Here is a 24,255-nt window from a genome sequence, read left to right as displayed (position 1 = left end):
TCTTAAATAGTGTCACTATGAGTCGGAATTGACTCAACAGCTCACAGCAACAACAATACGAGAAGTAGAAGTCCAGGTGCCAGGCCCACGAATCTGCTCAAACTTTAAGTGACCCTTTTGCAACATGTCCTTCTGTGTCATCTTTAAAATGACACCGTTGTCTTACGGTAGATAAGAAAACGGTGGATATGAATATCTCAGTTGGGGTGCCACCTCAAAAGTATAACCTCATTGTTCACCATGATCCACCTCCCTGAAATAAGATTTAGTTGTCAGGAATCTACCAAATTAGATGTGTTCCTTTTCATCTGAAATTAGTCTTTAGAAAATAAAGTTTAGAAGCTTGTTTGAGAGGCTTTTCAAAAACAAACCATGCACATCTCCAACCTAGAGGAGTCTTCCCTGCAAACCAAGATAGAGACTCCTCCATGTTTGGGGATTACCTCCTTCTTTCCCATTCACATCATTAGAAATAAAAAAGTCTGTTTTGTAGAATCTGCTCAAGTAAGATCAGAAGTAGCGAGAAGTGGAGGAGGAGAAGCTAGAGGGAAACCCCTCTGTCTAGTGGGTTTCTGTGAAAGCCCAGCAGATGCTGGCTAGCCTAGTTCATTAACAGAAAAAAGCACGTTCTTCCATGCTGTTCTCGCAAGCAAATGACTAGAAAAACATATCGTGAGAGCAGAAATGCATTCTGGAAATCATATGCTCTAGATTCACGAGACTTGTTTCTGTTGTCAATGAATAAATCCTTTCTGGAAAAATATTTTCCCATTCATTTAAGATAGCTTTAGATAATGTGTTCAGAATGTGGCAATCCCCTTTCCTAGAAAATGTGATTTTTCTTACTACCCTGGAACTGGTAAACATCTATATTTAGCAATGTTCAATTTTAGAGAGTTATTTTTTTTTAAGCAGGCACATTTTTCTCATTGCTGTATTTAAACCCTTTTTTCTGATTTCGAAATCTAAATTCCGACCTGCAAAGAAAGCAGCGTGCAAGTAGCACCCTATCAAACTTAGATGTGTTCTTGTCCCTAAGTGTCTCTTCTCTCTTTTATTAAATTGTCGTCTGACGCACGTGACTTTCTCCCTAGGCCATGCTTGATTTGGGGCTCTCTGCTGCACTGTTAACTGTTTAAGCCTGAGCCTGGTGCTGAGCTGGCAGGTGGGAAGGGTGGAGGGACTTCATCTCCTCCTGCCAGAGTTCTCCCTTTTCACGAGAGCGGCGCACATTGAACAGCTTAAGAATAAGCTCCTGTGTGAGCCCTCGGAGGCCGAGGAGTATTGTTGAATTCAGAAAGGAGTCGTTTTTCTTTTGGTGATAATTTGAATATTTTGACAATGAAGCTAAGCTACTCCACTGCCTGGTTTGCGTACCTCAAGTTAGTGCATCCTTTCCTAGGAAGCAGAAGAGCCCCCCCCCCCACCCGCCTGAATACATAAGTCTGTTTGTGAGAAGGATAGGAGCAAAGGAAGACTTTTTACTCTCTTAAATGTTTTTTAAAAGCTCTTTAAGAAATAAATGCAGACCTTCAGAGACCACTCAATTAAACTATCACAACAATTGCTGAGCATTTTAAGAAGAGAGATGGACCATGAAGATAATTTGTGAAGTGTTTATACACGCAAAACAGAGAAAAAATGTAAAGCAAATTATCTGAATGATTCAGGCAAATAACCTCCCCACCTTAAGCTTTTACCTGAATTGTAAAGAATTATTTTTAAAACTTAGTTGTCTAGAAATGGCCTCGATTTTTCAGTTTTTAACTTGATGTTCTCAGATAAAATAAATGGACATAGGCTTTTTGATCAAATTAAAAGAAGAAAACAGGCAGCCAAAGGAATAGATCATTTAGGCGAGATATAATTGGCTTTGTTTCATAGTAGATTTACCTCCGTACTGGTTAAGAAAATCCTGAAAAGCAGTCGTCCTAAGAGGATCGATTTGTTGGAATAGTCTTAGTTGAAAGAAGACAAGTTTTATAATTAATTGGTGAACAGAGATCCTGGTTTCCAAACACACATCAAGGTTCAGTGGTGCAAAGCTAGCTACAGACTCGTCCCCCCCCCAAAAAAAAAGGGTTAAAAACGTTAAGTTCTCAGGGCTCTGAGTTGCGGGTTTCTGTTAATCTGTACTGGAGCCTAGGAATCTGTATTTTAAAAAGCTTTCTCTGGTGATTCTAAAGCACAGCCAGGTTTGGTAACCCCTAAATTGCATATTCCACCTAGAGACTTCAACCATATCACGCTGAAAATTTGGTAAATCTATAGGGTCACTAGGAGTCGGCTTCAACTCGACGGCAACGGGTTTGGTTTTCTGGTTTTTATACATGTATTGAAGTTTTTCTTGAAAATTAGTGTGCCCACTGGTTATTTCTGACTTTCTTTTAATTCATAATTTGTTTCAGCTTCTGTTGTTGTATAGATTTGCATACCTTTTTATGGTATTTTAACACTGTTGGCTTAAAAGACTATACTCTTTCCTCTGAGTGCTGTTTTGAATATTTTATGTAAGCAATTTCATACGTTCTTTTTTCTACTCACGGAAAGCAGTGAAAAACTTCAGTTTTTCTAATCCAGTTTCAGGACAAAAGTCATGTATAAATGCTTCAGGATCTTCAGTGAGCAAGGTTGTACGAGATACTGAAAATCTTTTAAGTTACCACTTGGAAACTTTATTCCACTTTTAAAATATTATCAGATGATCTAAATATTTAAGACTTTGACCATCTGGCATACCTGAGACATTTTAAAATTCAAGAGTGGCAGGCCAGTTGAGATAATACTACAGGATTTTAAAGTTAAAAGTAATCATTGTCATCTATTAAAATGCATGAAACAGAACTGTTTGCTCACCTCATGCTGGCCCTTTACAATTACACCCACTTCATCACACCTGCCGCCTACCCCCTTCCTAAACCCTGGCCACCACCAGTCTCTTCTCCAGTTTTATAATTTAGTTATTTCAAGAATGAAACCCTGGTGGCATAGTGGTTAAGAGCTATAGCTGCTAACCAAAAGGTCAGCAGTTCGAATCTACCAGGCACTCCTTGGAAACCCTGTGGGGCAGTTCTACTCTGTCCTATAGGGTCGCTATGAGTCGGAATCGACTCGATGGCAGAGGGTTTAGTTTTGGTTTGGTTATACAAATGGAAATGTAGTATGTAGTATGGAATTGATTTTTTTTCATTTAGTGTAATTTCCTTGGGATCCATCCAAGTTGTTGCATATATCAACTGTTCATTCCTTTTTATTGCTAAGTAGTATTCCAGAGGTTAGATGTACCATGGTCTGTTTAACCATTTACCCACTGAAGAAAATTTGGGTTGTTTCCTTTTTTTTTTTTTTTTACAATTACAGATAAAGCTGCTGTGAGTATTGATGTATAAAAAATGCATGAAAACCTTTGTAAAACATACCCTAGTGCTCTCCGCATCATCGGATGTGTGAGCACTCTTGAAGTGGAGCTCGGGTTACGACGCAATGAGGGGAACATTTTTCTAGCTGCCTTCACTGAAGATGTGGAAAAGCTCTCCTTAGAGGTCTGAATCCTCAAACAAAATCCTGAGAGGACTCTGTGGCCACCTCAAAGCTGATGATTCCTGTTACCGAGTAGGTGTGCAATCAGTGGTAGCTCATTAAAATAATTTCTAGCTGGGCATGTTTATTAATAATTACCTAGTAAAATTAGGGAAGGACATGTGGTTCTAGGTAATCCAAAAAGGCTCCCCTGGAGAATCAATACATTTCCCCTTCCAGCGGCCAAGTACCTTAAACAAAATACCTTTTAGCCTTTTCTTTTCTAAAAAGCATCAGTACACTATTTGAAAATCTTTCTTCTGGAAGAAAAGGCACCTGGTTAGTCCTGCATGAAAACTGTACATTTCAAGGAATCAGGTGATACAAGTAGCAGTTTTTCATGCCCTCTGCTGTCCCCATCCACAAATGCAATAATACCTGCAGATACGTGGAACTTTCTGTTGGCAGCCCGGTTAGCGAGAAAGCTTTAAAGCTGCACTCTAAACTCGTGTATGTAAGAAGATGAGTAGAAGGCTCCCGTTCCCTCTGTGGAATATGCTGATTAATAAGCCCAGGAAGATGGCCGGCCACATACCAGCTGCTCTGAGGAATCCAGCTAGTCTGGGTGTATTTGGATGTACTGCTGTCAGAGCTACTGCTGAAGTTCACTGCCCATGCAGGTGTTGGCTAGGAGCATGGCGTGGTATAAGTGGGAAGAGCACTTGGCTTACTTACCTCAGAACACCTGGATTCAGCCTCTGTTCATCATTGTCGTCAATAATGATGTTGACGGAAGCTAACGTCTTTGGGGCGTTCACTAAGTGCTAGACATTTTGTTGAGAAGAGTGTATTAGTTGTAGTATCTCATTACCTGGTGTCTATGGGTTTTTTTTTTTTTTATGGGCAAAGTTAAGTCCTCTGAGTTTCCTATTCTGTTAGATGGACATAATGATGCCTTTCTACCTCTCTGAGAGTTGTGGAAGATAAATTATTAGATAAAATAGCATCAGAGGGCTTTATGAGCTCAACTGAGGTAGAATATTGTTTGACTGAATATGATTTTGATTTGTATTGGAATATCATATTGTTATTAAATATTATTTTGATTTATTGAACAAGAAGTTGAAAGTCATCCCAGCAGGGCCAGCATATCTACCAGGAATTAAAAAAGGCACTAGTAGTTCTAGTTAGGTTTGGAAGGTGGGGGCAGGGGAATATTGCCATTGTATCTTCCATGGACAGTATGATTGACATTAGAAGATCCTGGAATGTGTCTACCCAGTGGTGAGTCTGTGGGCTGAAGACAGGTAGGGGGTGGCTAACGCACCAGGCGGTGTCTGTCTCAGGAGCTGAACAGGACAAGCCCAAGCAGGACAGGCAGTGGAGTTGCTGGGCAGACAGGGAGACATTGCTATAGGCTACTGGGAAGGAGCAGCAAGCATGCAGCACGGGAAATGGGGGCTCATTGTGAGGAAGGTGCCAGCCTCCAGAAAGATGGGGAGCACAGAGGAGCACATTGAAGCCGCCTGCAATGGCCTGTGTCGCAGACCACACATGTGGACTGCAAGGACAGCTACTTAGAGAGAGCACATTCCTCCCCATTGAGCTGGGTATGATTGCAATGGTTTGTTAAACAAACAAAGGACCGAAAGCTGTGAATGGGGGAGAGAAAAGACTGAAGGTGAAAAGGAGAGGAGGCCCTGCTCACCAGTGTGTCCCTCTGTTTAAGCCCCCACCCCCGTTTCCTCACCGCTCCTTTCCCCCTTTCAGAGAAGCCAGTGGAGTAACTTGGGAAAGTTGTTTTGTCTCTTTGGTGCCATTTTTCTTTAAAGACGGAAACCTGATTAAATGTTTATTAGTTTTAGGGGGAAAAAATTAAAAGCCAGGATAATCTTAAAGGAGCAGTGACAAATGTTTTTATGTTTCAGATTATTTCTGAGTGAACGATTTGCTTTGCATCATTTGAACTTGTTGGAAGTGAGGTGGAAAGCCAAAGAGAACATTCCCAGGCTTTGTGCGATAGCTATGATAAAATAAGGCATGTTGGCCTCAGGTGGGCAGGTGTGCTTCGGGGGGAAGAGAAATGAGCTTTAGAACAAGCGCAGAACTTCATTTTTCTTGCATAGCCATGTTGTACACGGTTTACTGTAAATTCTGGACACTCACCATTGAAAAAGCTGGGAAGAGATAGTGTCATTTAACAGTTTAAGACTGCCAATCACATTTGTGTCCAGGGTAATCAGATTTGGCCCCAGACTCATGGTGTGTAAAAAGAAACATAAGAGCTTCAGAACAGTACTTTTAAATTTGCTGTACCCTCAGGACAACTAAGTTATCCATGGGCAGGCGAGGGATAAATGATTACTTGTAACTTTTTTCTCTTTTTTAAAGAAACCTGTTGATGAAATGTCCTCGCTTTCATTGGCTCCCAGCTCCCTATAGGTTGAACCCAGATTGCCTTGCCTGGTGCAGGAGATCCTTTGTGTCTGGTACTGCCTCCTCTGCAGCTCCCCTTCTCTTTCTCCTGTCCAGGTCTGCACACCTGCCTGCCTAAGCCACGTGCTCCACAGCGCCCTCTGCTGTTCATGCCTGTGTGCCTTTTGGTGTTTTCCTCTCTGCCTGAAATAGACCTGCTCACTTTTGTCCACAATCTACTCCCAGATTCAGCCTAAGTCATCATTATCCACATTTAGAAAGTACAGATATTCAAAAAGGAAAGGCAAAAGTCACCTATAATTTCACTACCCTGAGATACCCTGCTGACATACTGTAATCTATATTTTCAGTCCTTTCTTCTATTTATTTAGAGAGATTGCTGTTTTAGGATCAAACTCTCTACCCAAGTCTTGAGCATCCTTAGATCTCATGTAGCCTTCAAGGCTCCACCAAGTGAACTTAACTCAGGAATCCTGCCTCACACCATCCCTGAGACTAGATGCTTATTTCTTTTCTCCGTCTGAGCTTCACCCTCACCCACTTTGTATGGGGGGAACCAGGCTTTTCTTATTTCTTTTCTCCGTCTGAGGCTTCACCCTCACCCACTTTGTATGGAGGAACCAGGCTTTTCTTCTGGAATGGTAACCTTCTGGGGACAATAGGCCCTGCTGCTAATTAGTTAAATTCTGGTTCCTACATGCTCTGTATTTGAGTCACAGGATGAGAGCTCAGTGCCGTCAGCTACAGAAGTGTATCCTAAAAGGGCCTAACTGCAAACAACTTGAGGATTTGTTGGGAGGGAGGAGGGGAATGTATTGTCAACTGTCTGACAAAAGAATAGCCTCCATGACTGACTTTAATGATGAGAAAATCTTACTGAGGGCTCTTGTCTGGGCTTCAGGGACTGCTCTCCACCCGTCTTCCCCACGAGGCTACCTAGAGTCTACAGTACAACCATTTGGTGTCAAACCAGCTCTAACTCATGGTGACCCCATGTGTGTCAGAGTAGAGCTGTGCTCCATAGGGTTTTCAATGGTTGATTTTCTGTAAGTAGACTGCCAGGCCTTTCTTCCAAGATGTTTCTGGGTGGTCTCAAACCTCTAACTTTTAGGTCAGCAGCTAAGCATGTTAACCCTTTGCACCACTCAGGGGCTCCTCTTCATTAACAAGCTTCTTAAAACAAAGTCCATTCCATTTCAGCTTGAGAACCCATCCAGGACTTAACACTTGCCTCTCCGGATGCACGTACACATTTTGCTTACTTGCAGACTTTGCCTTTTTTTTTTTTTTCTCTTCCTAAATGTGTATATTTAAAAACAGTTTGTGTTGTGGAGAGAGGAGGGGTGTGGAAAATTCAAGAGAAAGATGTTTCCTTCCCTCCTTTCTCCCATATGGATGTTATGCTGAGTCACACATCTTGTAGAAGTACTTTGGCCACATCTGGTGAATCCGTCACTGTACAAGCCCCTTCTTCTTCTACTTTGCACGGATGTGAGGGGGAGGGGTGGTGGGTGTGATTACAGAAGAGGCACTTCTGCAGTGAGGGATCCTGGCTCCCTGGTCATCAGGGTCTGGCTGTCCTTTCCCCTTGGCGGTTGGTGTCTCTCAGTTTTTCGTGGCTCTTTGAGGCTCAGATTCCTGGGCTTATAACTGTTTTGTTTCTTACCAGGTCTTCCTCCCATTCCTGTTGAAACTCTTTTGTTGGCATTCTCTACCTACTTCTGCCTTTTCCCTCCCACCTCCCTCATCCCAGCTCCACATAGACCCAGAGTTAGTGATTAGTCTTGTCCAAGTAGGTTAGATATTACCTTTAAACTCCTAAATAAATTACAACAAAGAAAGGTTCCCATCTGTGAAAAGCCTACCTTCCCCTAGGAAGTATTGTTTAGCGATTAGGAGAATTACTTGTGAGGGAAGATGGGAACCAAGCCATGATGGTTGGGTTTGCTTAGGTAGACACACAGGTAGCCCACCTGTTCTATCAGGAGGGGAGGCAGAAAACAGGGACACAGATGCAGGTAAGAGGGTAGAGGTGACGGTGGAAGCACATGGAAATTTGCTTCCAAGTGAAATTATTTTTCTCAGTGAAATAGGAAGGTCCTCACCCGAGCGTGAGGATGGGTGAGGAAGTGTTGATGATTTAAGGAAGAAGGAAAACCTGTGAAATAATCATCTAGAGGGTGAGAAAGTAAATGAAGTAAGACATCACAGTAGGACTTGTTAGGATTAGGGTTGCTTCGAGCACTGTTAAATATGGATTCCTCTCGGGTTTGCCTGGAAACAACTGAGAACAATCAGAACAAGTAGGGTTGTAATGTATAATTTTGCACTTTTGAAGGGATGTCTTGATTGTAGTTTTTGAAGAATCCATCCAAGAAGGTTCATATGTGGCTTCACTGTCCGTAAATTGGGCCTGAAGTAGCTATAGACAAGGTACTGGATTATCTTCCCTGGGAGTGTGCAACTTCTGGGAGTTTAATACTTTATTACATTAAAAAAAAATTTTTTTTTTTCCATTTAGGAAAAATTTTTTTCTGTTTATTACATTCCCATTTCAGAAATAACTTCCATTGTAGGCAAGATAGCGTGAGGATTAGGAGCCAGACTGCCTGGGCTGAAACCCGACTGCTGACCACGCACACAGCAGGCATGTGACTGTGAAGCTACCCAGTCTTTCTGTGCCTCAGCCGCCACATCTTCATAGATCTTAGGAATTTATGCCTAGTCAATTGTGAGGATCTTGGTGAGGACTAAACTAGGGATTAAATGGAAAAAACTTAGAACAGTATAAATACTTAGTGAGTATTTATATTTCTTCTTTAGCATCCATCATCATCAGTGCACTTCTACCATAACCACTGGATTATCAGTACAATCCAAGAAAAAATTTAATGTTTTTTTCTCTCTAAACTTGTTTTTGGCTATAGTTTTCATAATAAACTTTCTTCTTAATACGTGATTCTGAGAAGCATGTAAACTTGAATCCAGATGGGTCTTACAAGTTCCAGTATCCAAATAATATACCTAAAAGAATTATTTTGGTTCACTTTTCTAGAGCCCATTTATATAATTTCTTCCTGTTTGTATTCATGAGCTTTTTTAAATTTTAATTGTTGTTGAGAATATATACACAGTGAAACATACACCAATTCAACAGTTTCTACATGTACCATTTAGTGACACTGATTATTCCTAGAGTTGCGTAACAATCCCACCCTCCTTTTCTGAGTTGTCGCTCCCCATCAACGTAATGTACTGGCCCCTGAGTTCCTATCTAACCTTTCAAGTTGTTATTGTGTCAATTTGATGCTACATAGATAGTTCTGAAAAGAGCATAATGCTCAAGGCAGACATCTTTTACTAGTTAAGATAAACTATCGCTTGGTTTTAAGAGGACTTCAGGGAATTTTTTGGTTTAAGTTTTAAAGATTATCTCAGGGCAGTAGTTTCAGGGGTTCGTCCAACGTTCATGGCTCCAGGAAGTCTGGAGTCCAGTTTGTGCTCTTTTAACAAGAAAATAGACCAGAAAAAATTGAGCACATTCAAAATCTAAGTTTACTTTGAATAATACCTACAAACATTATACAAAAAGGGGTTTTGTATTTTATTTGCACTGTTTTGAATTTAACTTTTATTTTTATTGAAGTCGTACCAGCACACCATTTAATGTCAAATAGTAGCTATTTCAAAAGAAGTAGCTACTCCTCCCCCCTCACACCCTCTCCTCAGATCATTGTTCTTGTGTGTCATTGTGTCAATTCTGACTTATAGCAACCCTATAGCCCTGGTGCAGCCCTGGTGGCGCAATGGTTACACGCTTGGCTGCTAATCGAAAGGTTGGCAGTTCTAGCTGCTCCACAGGAGAAAAGACCTGGTGATCTCCTCCCATAAAGATTACAGCCTGGGAAATCCTATGGGGCAGTTCTACTCTGACCTATAGGGTTGCTATGAGTCTCCCCAAATAGACAGCCTAGTTTAACTCTTCTGTTGTATACCTCCACATTGCTAAATGGCAGGTTTAACTACTTACTGACATTAAGTTTTAGGTTTTACTTGTTGACTTCCCATCTGGAAATGAAAATTTAGATTTCTTACTCTTCTGTGTATATGCACACATACGCGCTTGTCAACAAGGGCTTCGTTGTAGGGCAGTGCAGGTGAATCCTTGGGGAACCCCCATTTGTCCCTGCTTCTAGAGCTGGCCAGCTTCCCCAGGGAAGACAACTCTAGTCTCTTGCCGTGGAGGGTATAGTCCTGGTTACCAGTGTTCTGAGAGCCAAATAGGGTACATGTGTAAACTTTTATTTAATTTGCCCTGTTTGAGTATGATACCCCCACCCAGGCCCTCTACAGAGAGGAAGCATCCAGACTTGTACTGGCATGGGGTGGGGGTGGGGGGGCGGTTAGTAATTGCTGTCCTGCAAAGAGTCGGGGAGGGGTCAGGAGAGCTGACTGCTTCAGGCTTTTAACTGTTCTTCCTGGTTTATACCCACTTTCATCCCCACTTCGACAGGAACCTAGTGCCACAGTTTTCTGAGACTTTTGGGGGCCCTGCAGGGTAATTAGGTTTCTTCATAGCTTTTCTCATTATTGGCCTAGAATTCAACTTTCTTGGAACTGCTGTCAGTTACTGCTTGTTTACCTGCTTTCCCGCTTCCAAAATTTTGGTGCAATTTTCTCCTTTTTTTGTCATCTTAGTCTGTGTTTTCGCAAATCTCATTAATACCGTTTTAGTAGAGTTTCAGGAAAGTCTGGGGCTACCTGCTCTTCAATTTGGCATCTTTAACCAGATATTACTCGCTGTTTGTAAACAGAAGGTTAGCACCCAGTTCTTTCTCGATTTTTCTAAGTCTAATGTGTAAGTTCGATGTTCTAAAAATGTGGTATAATCAACAGGGATAGCTTTCTTTTTAATATTCTCTCTCAATAGTTGATAATGAGTTCACTTTGGGCTTTCTTGCTTATTTTTGGCCTTGTTTCTAAGAATGTAAGAGCTTAGGCCCTGGGTTAACACAATCAAGCTTCTCGAGATGACAGTTTAAAAGGACCCGTAGGCAACAAACCTGGAGCAGGCGCTGTGGGAAGGCCCTCCCTGCAGCAGCACGGAGAGCAGGACTAGTCAGTACTTCCCCAAAGGAGCAAAAACTGGTTAACTTGTTTGAGACGCACTAAAGTGGAGATGTCTCGTTGACGGTGTGAATAAACAGTTTTGGAGGGAACACAGAAGAGTCTTTGTTGGAAGTAGGTTCTCACCAGACACATTTTTCTATTTCCTAATTTAGCTATGATTTTTAGTTATCTACTTTTATCTCGGAGACCCTGGTGGCATAGTGGTTAAGTGCTACAGCTGCTAACCGAAGGGTCAGCAGTTCGAATCCGCCAGACGCTCCTTGGAAACTCTATGGGGCAGTTCTGCTCTGTCCTATAGGGTCGCTATGAGTCAGAATCAACTCACAGCACTGGGTTTGGTTTGTTTTTTTTTTTACTTATATCTCTGCCCCACCCCCTTAGCCAAAGGCTCTGGTGTCTCTCACCTGCGCTAATGTAATCCTTTCTTCAGTGGTCTACCAGACTCACCACCTCTCCACAGAGGAGAGGAGCTCGTTCCTCTGTCTGGAAGTGACAGAAAAAAGTAGGGTTTTACCAGGTGGACAAGGGGTCGAAGGACATTCCAGGAAGTGAACCATAGAAACATGAGAGACCGTGGCACATTAAGGAAATAACAAGTGAATTGACTGGCGGCATTGGTTGCCTTTGGGCCACAGTGGGAGAGAAGTCTGCAAGTGACAAGCCTTGTGGCCCTCGCTAAAGAGTTCATCTCAGGTGTTAGTGGATTTTACTGATAATGGCGTGGTAGTTTATTCTGTATATACATGTTTTAATTTTAATAGAGGAGTTTTAAAGACCTCAGATTGTGAGGACAGCCAGCTCTCTAGTTATAGGTAAGCGTTTCTTACATAACCTAAAAACAAAACCTAATACCTGAGCTGATCTATCACGTGGAAGATGGTGCCTACCTGAGATGAACTCGTATATGAGGGCTACGAGGCTTATCTTTCTTACCTAACAGGAGTTTTTAAATTACCTTTAGTACCAGTATTTGTTGGAACCCCTGGTGGTATAGTGGGTTAAGAGTTTGGGTGCTAGCCAAAAGGTTGGCAGTTCAAATTCAGCAGGCATTCCTTGGAAACCCTATGGGACGTTTCTCCTCTGTAGGGTTGCTATAAGTTGGAATCGACTCAGTGGCAACAGGTTTGGTTTGGTTACCAATATTTGAAATGAAATTTGTTGTTTACTGCTTGAATTTCAGAAGGTCATGATTATAGAGCCTTTGTATTTTACTTTTAACCTGATAAAATGTAGTAATTGAGGCAAAAAATATATGGCCCATGGATTAGAAAGTATCATTGACTTTGTGAAGTATCAAACTGACTTGATAGCATCAAGAGGGATCCTTCTCTCATTTTTTACCTAAGTCAGTGTCCTTTAACCTGTCTGAATTTTGGATGCCTTAAAACATCTGAAGAAAGCTATGGTCCCTCTCCCCAAAAGAGCTCCCATACACATGTACCATAATTTTGCACAGAATTTCAGAGAATTCACAGGGGCCCTGAAGCCCAGCCATGGGCCCTGAAGCCCAACCATGGGCCCTACCTATGAGCCCCGGCTCTTAAGTTATAAAACTGCTAACCCACTCACAGCCATCTGGTAAAGGACTTATCAGAGTCTCCCATCTGTAATTCTCAACCAAGTTATTCCAGCCCCATGAGCATCGTTTTCTCTCATTAAACGTATGATGGGAGCCAATTCTCTTGTAACATTTTACTCACTTATGCACCTAACATTTTATAACATGTCGTCAGACACTCCTTGGAAACTTTATGGGGCAGTTCTACTCTGTCCTATAGAGTCACTATGAGTCAGAAACGACTCGACGGCAGTGGGTGGGTGCGTAAGAAACAGTAACAACAAACTGGAGGGTCTGGGCACCTTATTTCTCCTGCTGACATTTCTGAATAGTTTAATTAGATGAGACTTCAGCTACCAAGGTCCTTCAGAGAACTGTTACTGAGAACAAACACCCTCTCTGAGAGCTTCTTAGAGCCAAATAAGCAATGAATTTCCAACCAGCCTGTTCCACGATTGGCTAGTTCTTATTTTGTGAGTATGAGAAGAAACAGAACCTTGCTAGAGGCTCTTTTAAAATTGGCCTTAACATATTTATATAAAAGCAATCTCAGGTTTTGGAGTATGTAGGAGAGATGTTCAGAGTAGAACCTTCTTATCCCACAATGGTGAGTGTGGAAAATGATGAATGGAGTCAAAAAAAAAAAAAGATCTAGAGTACCCATATTGGAAGACTAAAAATGGAAATTCAGTTTCCTCTCAGAAAGTGGCCTTGCATTGTGTCACTGGGGACAATGGAAATAGAAGCCAGAAGTCATAGTTTATTTCGGGAATGTCGTAAAACATTTGTCCCCCATTAGATGATTATGTTACATGGCATTGGGGAAGTCCTGGAGCTACACTTGTGCTCTGACCTCTCCCTCCACCATCGTACACCAACAGCCCCCAGGGAGCACAGCCCTTCCTGGCTGTTACCATATATGTGCGCCATATATATATGTTCATATTCCGATCTGATCCTCTCTCATCCCCAGAATAATCAGCATGAACAGAATGAAGCAGATGGCACAAGCCTTCCTTGGCACACTGGCAGATCTATATCACTCACTCAGTATTTTTAGAATCAGAGGGATTGAAAATTATGTCCTGAGATGTTTTGGGGAAAGACTTACTATCTTTCCAGTGTGACAGGTGTTGAACTATTACCATGTTTAAGACTCAGATGCAAACTGTTACGTCAAGTCACAGAACAGACCAGCATCAGGACCATCCCTCTGTTGGCTTTCTGTTAGGGTTGTTGGTGGATTGCCAGGTGATATCGATAAAGTAATCATAAGTCTGTTTTAAGGATGTGGGCAAGAAAGTGCATCAGGTTTCCAACAAAGATTGGAATCGTCAGCAGCCAGCCAGCACCAGTCATACACATGGTGATGTGAGTTGTATGTATCCATGGTTTATTTTTTAAAGATAGTTAAGCTTTGATCCTTGGCCACAAAGAATTTGCAGTCTGTTGGGAAAGACAGTGTTATTTTTCTTCAACTATGTGATTATATCATGAAAATCATGCAAAAATTTGTCTCTAAGGTCCATGTTTGCAAAAGACAACTATAGTGATCGAAAATAACTGTTTGTGACTTTGAGTTCATTAAAAAAAACTTACTGAAGAAATTAAAGAATATTCACTATCATTTAAGTTCAACATTTGAGTACCAACTTTGCACTTAATGTCAGACTAAGTGTATTTAACACACAGACCCAAAACACAAGATGAAGTCTTAGGAAATGACATTCACTAAATAAGTAAAATAAGTATAAAAATATTTGAGAGACTCCACCTTTTTTTTTTTGGTCTTTGGAAGTTAGATGGGGGACAAGGAGTTGAAGTTGAAAGAGATGGGTCTTACCTTTAAACATACCTAAGAAACCAAACCAAACCCTTTGGCCTTGAGTCGATTTTGACCCATAGTGACCCTATGGGACAGCGTAGAACTGCCCCATAGGGTTTCCAAGGAGTGGCTGGTGGATTCAACTGCTGACATATTGGTTAGCAGCCGAGCTCTTAAACATTGTACCACCAACCAAACCAGACCAAATCTGTCACTGTTGAGTCAATTCTGACTCATAGTGACCCTATATATAGGACAGAGTAGAGCTGCTCCATAGAGTTTCCAGGTAGCGGCTGGTAGATTCGAACTGCTGACCTTTTTGATTATCAATCTAGCTCTTAATCACCGTGCCACCAGGGCTCCTTAAACATAACTGGCCATGCCTGAAACTTTGATTATACCTACCGTTTTTGAAGGCTGGAGAAAGATGTAGGTGTGATGATACCCATGACTCTTGGACCTTCGAATCTAGGGAAGCAGCAGCTGGGAAGGCAGATCCAGGAAAGCTTTATTCAGTGCCAAGGGGCAATCTCTTTTTGAAGAAATCTTATTTTTCCTTTGTTTGCTGGTGTGTTGGTAACCACACCGTTGAATGCAGGCTTCTTTCTTGCAGCTTTCATGTCATCTTCTGCATGTGTGAGCATGTGTATTATTCACATTACTAGTTGCTTCCAGTATGATTAATTGATGGCATAGTATACATAGGGAGAGACCGTGTGCCTTTTTTCCATTACACCCATAGATAAATTGGTTAGAAGCATGGGCTAATGTACAGCTAATGGTTTCTACTTTTAATCCCCATGATTAAAATATTTGCATGCTGGGGTTTTGTGTGTGTGTGTGTGTGTGTGTTTACAACATGCTTTCAGATCCATTTTGTTTCAGCTGATTGTCACCAACAACCCTTTTACGTAGATCAGGTGGATATCACAAATGAGGAAACTGAAACTCAGGACATAGCTAACAAATGGGTAAGCTGGAATTTGAACTGGGGAATGTTTCCACTGTCGTGAACTCTGTCCAGACACCAAAAACATCTGAAGCAGGAGATGAGAAACACTAGAAGTTTCCTGCAAATTTTTGCCCTTCAGAAAAGGCATGTATGTTTGTTTAGATACATGTGCTATGTACTGGTGTATTTAAAGATGCTTGAGATGGTACAATGAAACTTCATCTAGCTAGAAGCTGAGCTTTCTGGAATAGGGCTGATCTGAAAGTAACTGTGAAAAGGCAAGTCAAAACGAATGTTAAAAATAAAGAGCAACTCTAAAGACAGCAATACATGAATGGCTGCAGAGAACAGAAGCCTTAAAATTTTGCTGTGACAGGTTAATTTACCATGAATGTCCTGATTACTTGACACAGTGTTCAGCGAAGGCTGGCCTGTGTACAAAAGCTACCCACACGTGTTTCACGTAAGCATATAGTACTTTTTTTTTATATATATAAATTCATAGTATGTGGACAGTTAGCACCAACCCACCTGAAAAATTGCACTAAAATAGCACATTTCCACTGAATTGTAGGTCATTAGGGTTTTATTGTATTACTTCTGATGCTGCCCCAGACACCTAAGGCTCCTTAAATGATGGCCCTTTGGTAAAAAAGAGCCTGGTTTTTGGAGAATACTGGCTGGGTTGGAAGGGTGAGAAAGATTTGGGTTTCAGTCAGGTTGAGTTTGAGGAGACAGCAGGCCCAACTCTGTCTACAGGTAGCTGGATTGGCGCTCCAGGGCAGGACTGGGGTTAAGGAAGAGAAAAGGGAGAGAGATTTGGAGAACACTAGAGGATGGCACCTGCAAAACTAAATGTGGCCTGAGCTTTCACCTGGGCCACAGTTTAGTTTCTGTGGAAATATACTGTCTCTTTTCTAAAGGTGTTATGTTAGTGCAACTAGGCTGGCTCTACTCCCCTTCAGTTTATATCAGCTTTTCAGTGTAGTAATCTTAAACAAATTAACTTTGATGTATACAAATAAATTCTTTCCAACTGCTGGAAGTTTAAACAGGTGTGATAACTTAAGTTATGCTAACAGTGAGTGAAGAGGAACAGCCCATGGTTTGAATAAAAAATCAGTGGCTGCCGGGTCCATTCCAACCCACAGTGACCCCACGTGTGTCAGAGTAGAACTCCTCCATCGGGTTTCCAGTGGCTGATTTTTTTTGGAAGTAGATTGCCAGGTTTTTCTTCTGAGGTACCTCTGGATGGATTCGAATCTCCAGCCTCTTGGTTAGCAGCAAGCACTTAACCGTTTGAACCACCCAGGGGCTCCCCTGGTTTGAATAAGCGGGGGTGGGGGGAGGGAGGAGTTTGGTTTGTATACCAGTAAACCACTCAGACACACTAGGGAAGTTTTTTTCCTCCTCTGAATCAGTCAGGTGAGCCTCACCCTGACCTGAAATCGTGGTTTGAAGTAGATAATACAGAGTATACAGAAATAGCCGTCTTTATCACAAAAGAAAGTGTGCTCACCCAGCATCAGAACGCTGTGTGCTTGGCTGCTCGCCACTTAGGAGAAGCCCGGGCAGGTGGACTGATACCTGCAGAAGGCCCTCTTACGGGACCCAGGGAGGGTGGAGAATTGTGCGGTTAGAGCCACTGTTGATTCTGAAAAGCACTGTTTTCAAATGGCTAATGCAAGAAAACTGTTCCTCTTCTCTCCACAGACAGCCTGGTGATCCTGGATATGCCCCAGCTCTAGTGATGCAGGTTACCTTTCTGCTCCTGGGATTTCATCTGTGCCTCAGACTTTTCCCCCAGCTTGAGACTGCTTATAAACTGGCATGTGGAAACCCAGGAAGCACAGCTAGTGGCCACTGAGAGGGCCACGTCTGGGTAGAGCCAGGCCCGGACCACGATGCTGCCTCTGCCCTGTTCTGGCGTTGAGCTGCAGTGGCTCGGCTGATGCGTCCAGCACCAGGCCCTCGTTTGTGCTTAGATGGCACATCTGAAAAGAAAGGTGTGAGCAGCAAAGCCCATGGCCACCTACCCCTGCCGATTATGTGGCAAGACATTCCTCACCCTGGAGAAGTATACCATTCATACTTATTCCCACTCCAGGGAGCGGCCTTACAAGTGCTTGCAGCCTGACTGTGGCAAAGCCTTCGTTTCCAGATATAAGTTAATGAGGTGAGAGGCTTCAGAAAAGGTATGAGCTCTTAAACACACGCCTTTAAATGGCTTTGCTAACCCTCAAACCAAGCCCTGCAAGGGGAAGGGGAGTGGGCTGTGGATCCATCCTTAGCTGTACCCCTAGGTGTTGCTGTGGTTCTGTAGCCACTAGGTGTGTGACGGTTTTGCTGTGCGGTGGCAGTTTATTCTTTCAACAAATATTGTGTACCTAGAATATGCCAGGCCCAAGGACAAAGATAGAAAGACCCAGGATGGGAGAAACACATGCAAGCCCAATGAAAATGCAACCCAAGTGCCAGGACACACAGCTAGGCAGGTGAAGCACAGTGTGTTTTGAGTGCTCACTGAGAGCTGGGAAGGCTTTTCAGAAAGGGACAATCTTAAGCTGTGACATAAAGAAAAGGGGGCAGAGCAGGAGGTGTGGGACAAAGAACTAAGTTTGGCCATTTGTACCTGGTTTCTGAAAGTGGCCTGAACAATTAAGGTGCTCTTCGTCTTCCTATAGTCAGGCAAGTAGGGGCTACCAGGAGGGGCAGATGCAGTCATGCATATTCATTGATTGGATCGATCCTAACTATGCCTCAAGGCTTCGGTCATGCATGTTCATTGAGGTCCCAATGACTAGGGGACGCTGGATCTTGGAGCTTCCGCTTTTGGGCTTCTTGGAGTGGCGAGAACATCCATACTTGGTGGAGGGGGACGTGTCCCTGGGGACAATGGAAGCCTCATGCCGGACCTCTCTCAGACCTTGCCTGTTGCATCTTTATGCTTACGTCCTTTCTGGTTATAATATAACTGTAAGCATAGGTAAGAGTTTCCGTGAGTTCTGTAAGCCATTCTAGCGAATTATTAAACCCACCAGGGGCAGTGAGAGCTAGCAGAGGCTGGCATTTGCCTATTTGGCAGGAGCTGGAAGGACAGAGTCCTAGCTTGTGGAGACCCAGCTCTGGCTGGTTAAGGTCAGAGAAAGTGCCACATGGGTGGCTTGTGTGAGAATGATGGAGGTGGGAAGGTGTGCATAGGAGTTCTCGTCACATTCTGAAAAGTAGCCTTATGTTAGCTGTTACTCACACAGGAGGTTCAGGGCAAGCCGTAAGCTCTGCTCTTAAAGAGGACATGCGCAGAGGTTAGTATCCGGAGAGGGCTCTATGTGAGGAGCAGGGGTGAAGCTGACAATGTAGGTAAAGAAGTGGCTCATTAACAGGTCTATTATCCCCTGACCTGAAGAGCGTGTTTTTATTCCAATGTGTCTAAGTAGAGAAGTAACATGATTTGATTGGAATGTTAGAAAGGTGGCTGTGGCAGAATTGGAGAAGAGAGAGGAGACAAGTAGACCAATTTGAAATCTGTTCTAATAGTCTAGCCCTAACAGTGAGGACAGAGGAGAGGACACCTCTAAGTGTAAACTTTCCGAGCACAGTTTCTCAACTGGGGTCTAAAAGCCACCTTTACAGATGGAGTTCAGTGGGGTAGGCAGATGGTCGGTGTGTGCGTTTCGTCAGATTTCAAAGGCATACAGGATGCCCCAGTGGACAAAACCCACTGTTTTAGCAGACGTGTCCTTTAATAGTACACTTAGGCTAAATTATTTCTTGAATGCCTGTTAGGTACTTAAGTCCACGAGGGAAATGAATATGAGAGATGTAGCCTCTGCCTTCAGAGGATTTTTCTATCATAGAACAAATATAGACGTGAGATAGAGGCGTGGCCTAATGGCATGACGGACAGTGATACTGTGTGGTGCCCTCAGAGCCACACAGAACTCTCACTAATACATGCTTCCTTTGCCGTCTGCTTAAGGAAAATAATCTATTTGTCTCTAGTCTTCATGAAATGAACTTTAAGACTCCAACTTTCAGACCACTTAACATATGGATCCATAGGCGAGAGTCAAAACTTAGAATTTCCATCTGTGGTATTAACTTGGGGCAATTATTATTAAATCTTTGAGTGTTTCTGGAGGAAGGCCTGTAAGAATACAATGTCATAGATAATAGGTACTAAAATTCGCGTGTGTTCTGTACATAGGCCAATCTCTAGACGCCATAAATACAAGTACTGTGTGCCCACTGTGTGCACCAATTTTGTTGCAGATGCCTCCTGTTTAGCTTCAAGCTTATGTGTATAGGGTAATACCGAAAGCAGCGTTTGTTGCATTTAAGCCATAATGAGGATATTATAACTGGATAAAGATGAAATGCATACATGAGAGAAGTATTTAAAGACAGTGGAACTAACAGATGTTGGGAATGACTAGCCTTAGGTGGGATGACTGTAGTAAACAGCACCGAAGGAGATGTCTGAAGCAATCTGTAGGAGGTAGTAGTTCCAAGCAGGGGAAATACTCACTTAAGGGTGTGAAGTAGGGCAAAAAAGGGAAGCAGTGTACTTTATGCAAGAACTGCCTTCACTGCTACCAATGTTTCTTGCCTCTCTGACCTGAAGCAGTACCTGATAAATGAATGGAAGGAGTGGCAAGATGGCAGATGCTTCAGGTTTTGCTTTAAAGGAAAAAAAAAAAAGATAGGATGCGTTTCCATCACATCAGTTGCAACATAAGCTCCATTATCTAGTTCAGAGGTAGAAGGAGAACATAACTGACTTGCTTAATGAGAAAAGAGAACATGGCTTCCCATGCAACAACCCATGAAACCACTTAGGTACAGACAGTCTGGCAAGGCAGACTGAATGTGTGTTTGGCAGTTTTAATGTGAGCAGTGGCCCTTGAAGCTTCTGAGATCATGGATATGATCCAGGTGATTCCCAAAGATGGTGGTACTTGGTGTTGGCACAGTGGCTGCAACAATGGGTTCAAGCATAACAATGATGGTGAGGATGGTGCAGGACCAGGCAGCATTTGGTTGTCGTACATAGGGTGGCTGTGGGTCAGAACTGACTTGACAGCACCTAACAACAACAATAGGACTGATATTGGTGGTTTTCGGTAAGGAGAGAAATTGAGGAAAGAAAACAAACTGTTGAAATAATTTCAGACAAAATGATCATGTTGTTTTATATGATTTACTTAATTATTAAAATGAGCCTTTTTAAAGTTTTAGGATGACACTCGGTTTCCTTTTAACATATCATTAAGTTCTTTCAAAAAATAGACATGAAGTTCACATTTTAGGAATTCAGTGAAACTGGAACAGAGATGGCATCATGGTGGCTTTCCAAAACTAATTTGTGGTTTACAGATATAAAAGAGCTACTTTGAAATTCTGTCCGTTTGTCACACTGTGGGGCTTGCATGATTCTGGAAGCTACCCACAGCTATTCAAACGTAACCAGGGTCACCCATGGCAGACAGGTTCCAGCTAAGCTTCCAGACTAAGACAGAGTGGGAGGAAGAACTTGACGGTCTACTTCTGAAAAAAATTAACCAGTGAAAACCTTACGGATGACAGCAGAACATTGTCTGATAAAGTGCCTGAGGATAAGCCTATTCAGGTTGGAAGGCACCCAAAATATGACTGGGGAAGAGTTGACCTTAATGACGTGGAGAGAGTCAAACTTTTGGGACCTTCATTTGCTGATGTAGCACAGCTCAAAACGAGAAGGAAAAGCTGCAAACCTCTGTTAATAATCGAAGTGTGGATTGTACAAAGTATGAATCTAGGAAAATTAGAAATTGTCAAAAATGAAATGGAACACATAAACATCGATACCCTAGGCATTAGTGAGCTGAAATGGACTGGCATTGGCCACTTTGAATCGGAAAATCATATGGTCTACTATGCCGGGAATGAAATTTGAAGAGGAATGGCATTGCATTCATCATCAAAAAGAACATTTCAAGATCCATCCTGAAGTACGATGTTATCAGTGATAATACCCATATAAGAAAGGCCAGTTAATACAGCTGTTAGTCAGATTTACACACCAGCCAAAGATGAAGAAATTGAAGATTTTTATAAACATCTGCTTTCTGAAATTGATCAAACATGCAATCAAGATGCATTGGTAATTACCAGTGATTGGAATGCAACAGTATGAAACAAAGGAGGAGAATAGGTAGTTGGAAAATATGGCCTTGGTGATGAAAACGATGCCAGAGATTACATAACAGAATTTTGCAAGACCAACTATTACTTCATTGCAGATACCTTATTTTCACCAACATAAATGGTGACTGTACACGTGGACCTCACCAGATAGAATACACAGGAATCAAATTGACTACATCTATGGAAAAAGACAGTGGAAAAGCTCAATTTCATCAGTCAGAACAAGGCCAGGGGCTGACTTTTGAACAGACGATCAATTGCTCATATGCAAGTTCAAGTTGAAGCTAAAGAAAATTAGAACAAGTCCATGAGAGTCAAAGTACAACCTTGAATATATCCTTCCTGGATTTAGAGACCATCTCAAGAATAGATTTGACACATTGAATACTAATGATCGAAGACCATACGAGTTGTGGAATGACATCAAGGACGTGATCCATGAAGAAAGCAAGAGGTCATTAAAAAGACAGGAAAAAAAGGAAAGTCCAAAATGGTTGTCAGAAAAGACTCTGAAACTTGGTCTTGAATGTAGAGCAGCTAAAGCAAATGAAAGAAATAAAAAGGAAAAGAGCCGAACAGAAGATTTCAAAGTACAGTTCCAGAAGACAAAGCAAAGTATTATAATGACATGTGCAAAGAGCTGGAGTTAGAAAACGAAAAGGGAAGAACACGCTCAGCATTTCTCAAGCTGAAAGAACTGAAGAAAAAATTCAAGTCTCAAATTGCAATATTGAAGGATTCTGTGGGCAAAATACCGAATGACACAGGAAGCATCAAAAGAAGATAGAAGGAATACGCAGAGTCACTGTACCAAAAAGAATTGGTTGACATTCAACCCTTTCATGAGGTGACATATAATTAAGAACCAATGATACTGAAGGAAGAAGTCCAAAAAATAAGGCTCCAGGAATTGATGGAATACCAATGGAGATGCTTCAACAAATGAAGTGCTCACTTGTCTATGCCAAGAAATTTGGAAGACTGCTACCTGGCCAGCTGACTGGAAGAAATCCATATTTGTGCCCATTCCAAAGAAAGGTGATCCAACAGAATGCAGAAATTATCAAACAATGCCATTAATACCACACACAAGTAAAATTGTGCTAAAGATCATTCAAACATGGTTGCTGTAGTAAATCAACAGGGAACTGCCAGAAATTCAAGCCAGATTCAGCAGAGTAAGTGCTGATGTCAGATGGATCATGGTTGGAAGCAGAGACTATCAGAAAGATGTTTACCTATGTTTCATTGACTGTGCAAAGGCATTTGACTGTGTGGATCATAATAAATTATGGATAACATTGCAAAGAATGGGAATTTCAGAATGCTTAATTGTGCTCATGAGGAACCTGTGCATAGACCAAGAGTCATTCGAACAGAACGAGGGGATACTGAGTGGTTTAAAATCAGGAAAGGTGTGCATCAGGGTTGTATCATTTCACCATACTTATTCAATCCCTATGCTGAGCAAATAATCTGAGAAGCTGGACTATGGGAAGAAGAATCGGGCATCAGGACTGGAGAAAGACTCATTAACATCCTGTCTTATGCAGATGACGCAACCTTGTTTGCTGAAAGGGAAGAGGACTTGAAGCACTTACTGATGAAGATCAAGGACTACAGTCTTCAGTCTGGATTACACCTCAACATCAAGAGAACAAAAATCCTCACAACTGGACCAACAAGGGACAATTACGATAAAGGGAGAAAAGATTGAAGTCGTCAAAGATTTCATTTTACTTGGATCCACAATCAGCGCCCATAGAAACAGTAGTCCAGAAATCAGATGACATAATTAAATATATATATATATTTATTGCATTGGGAAAAGCTGCTGCAAAAGACCTTGTAAAGTGTTAAAAAGTGAAGGTATCACTTTAAGGATTAAGGTGTGCCTGACCCAAGCTGTGGTGTTTTCAGTGGCCTCATATGCTTGTAAAAGCTGGACTGTGAGTAAGGGAAGACTGAAGAAGAATTGACACCTTTGAATTATGGTGTTGGTGAGGAATATTGAATATACCAGGGACCGCCAAAAGAGTGAACAAATCTGTCTTCGAAGAAGTACAGCAAGAATGCTTCTTAGAGGTGAGATGGCTAGACTGTCTCACGTATATTGGACATGTTATCAGGAGGGACCAGTCCCTGGAGAAAGCACATCATGCGTGGTAAAGTAGAGGGCTAGCGAAAGAGAGGAAGACCCTCAACAAGATGGATTAACTCAGTGACTGCAACAGTAGGCTCAGGCATAACAACGATCGTGAGGGTGGCGCAGGACTGGGCAGTGCTTCATTCTGTTGTACATAATAGGGTTGCTGAGTCGGAACCGATTCGACAGTACCAGATTGACTAGGATGGTTATGGCTCCTCCCTGAAGCCAAAGTTGAAGAAACAGGTATACGTGTTAGGGCTAGCAGCTTTGTCCTTCTAGCAAAAGCCCTTTTGAATTTTGTCGATGAAATTGTGAACAACCTCCAGCAAGTGTATAAAGATGGAAGTTCGTTGAAGGTGTGTCTAAGGAAACTTGGAGAAATCAACAGGCTGCACACACCCGAGGTGATAGCTGATGGTGGGAAAGTACTAAATGGAGGAAAGCAAAACTTCAAGTGCAAGATCTCATGGGAGGCAGGAAGGTAAGGCTCAGCCCAGACG

The 24,255-nt window shown here is 42.2% G+C and overlaps 1 protein-coding gene across 13 annotated transcripts in view; it reads left to right on the top strand.

Annotated features, from left to right (window-relative positions):
* The window catches only part of PLAGL1 (PLAG1 like zinc finger 1), a 146,348-nt gene that overhangs the window by 119,374 nt on the left and 2,719 nt on the right, over window positions 1-24,255 (top strand). For 8 of the 13 annotated variants that reach the window (XM_049902707.1, XM_049902720.1, XM_049902663.1 and 5 more), the window contains one exon: window positions 17,134-17,596. The exons of 1 other annotated variant lie outside the window; for it this stretch is intronic. In XM_049902707.1, the coding sequence (XP_049758664.1) occupies window positions 17,445-17,596 (152 nt within the window). In that variant the 5' untranslated portion in view covers window positions 17,134-17,444. Of the gene's footprint in view, window positions 1-15,353; window positions 15,440-17,133; window positions 24,237-24,255 lie in introns of those variants that run through there. 4 more of the 13 variants (XM_049902736.1, XM_049902728.1, XM_049902766.1 and 1 more) reach the window with 4 other exon arrangements.

Source organism: Elephas maximus, chromosome 1, assembly GCF_024166365.1.
Source record: "Elephas maximus indicus isolate mEleMax1 chromosome 1, mEleMax1 primary haplotype, whole genome shotgun sequence".
Taxonomy (NCBI): Eukaryota; Metazoa; Chordata; class Mammalia; order Proboscidea; family Elephantidae; genus Elephas; species Elephas maximus.
This window is presented reverse-complemented; position numbering and strand designations above follow the sequence as displayed.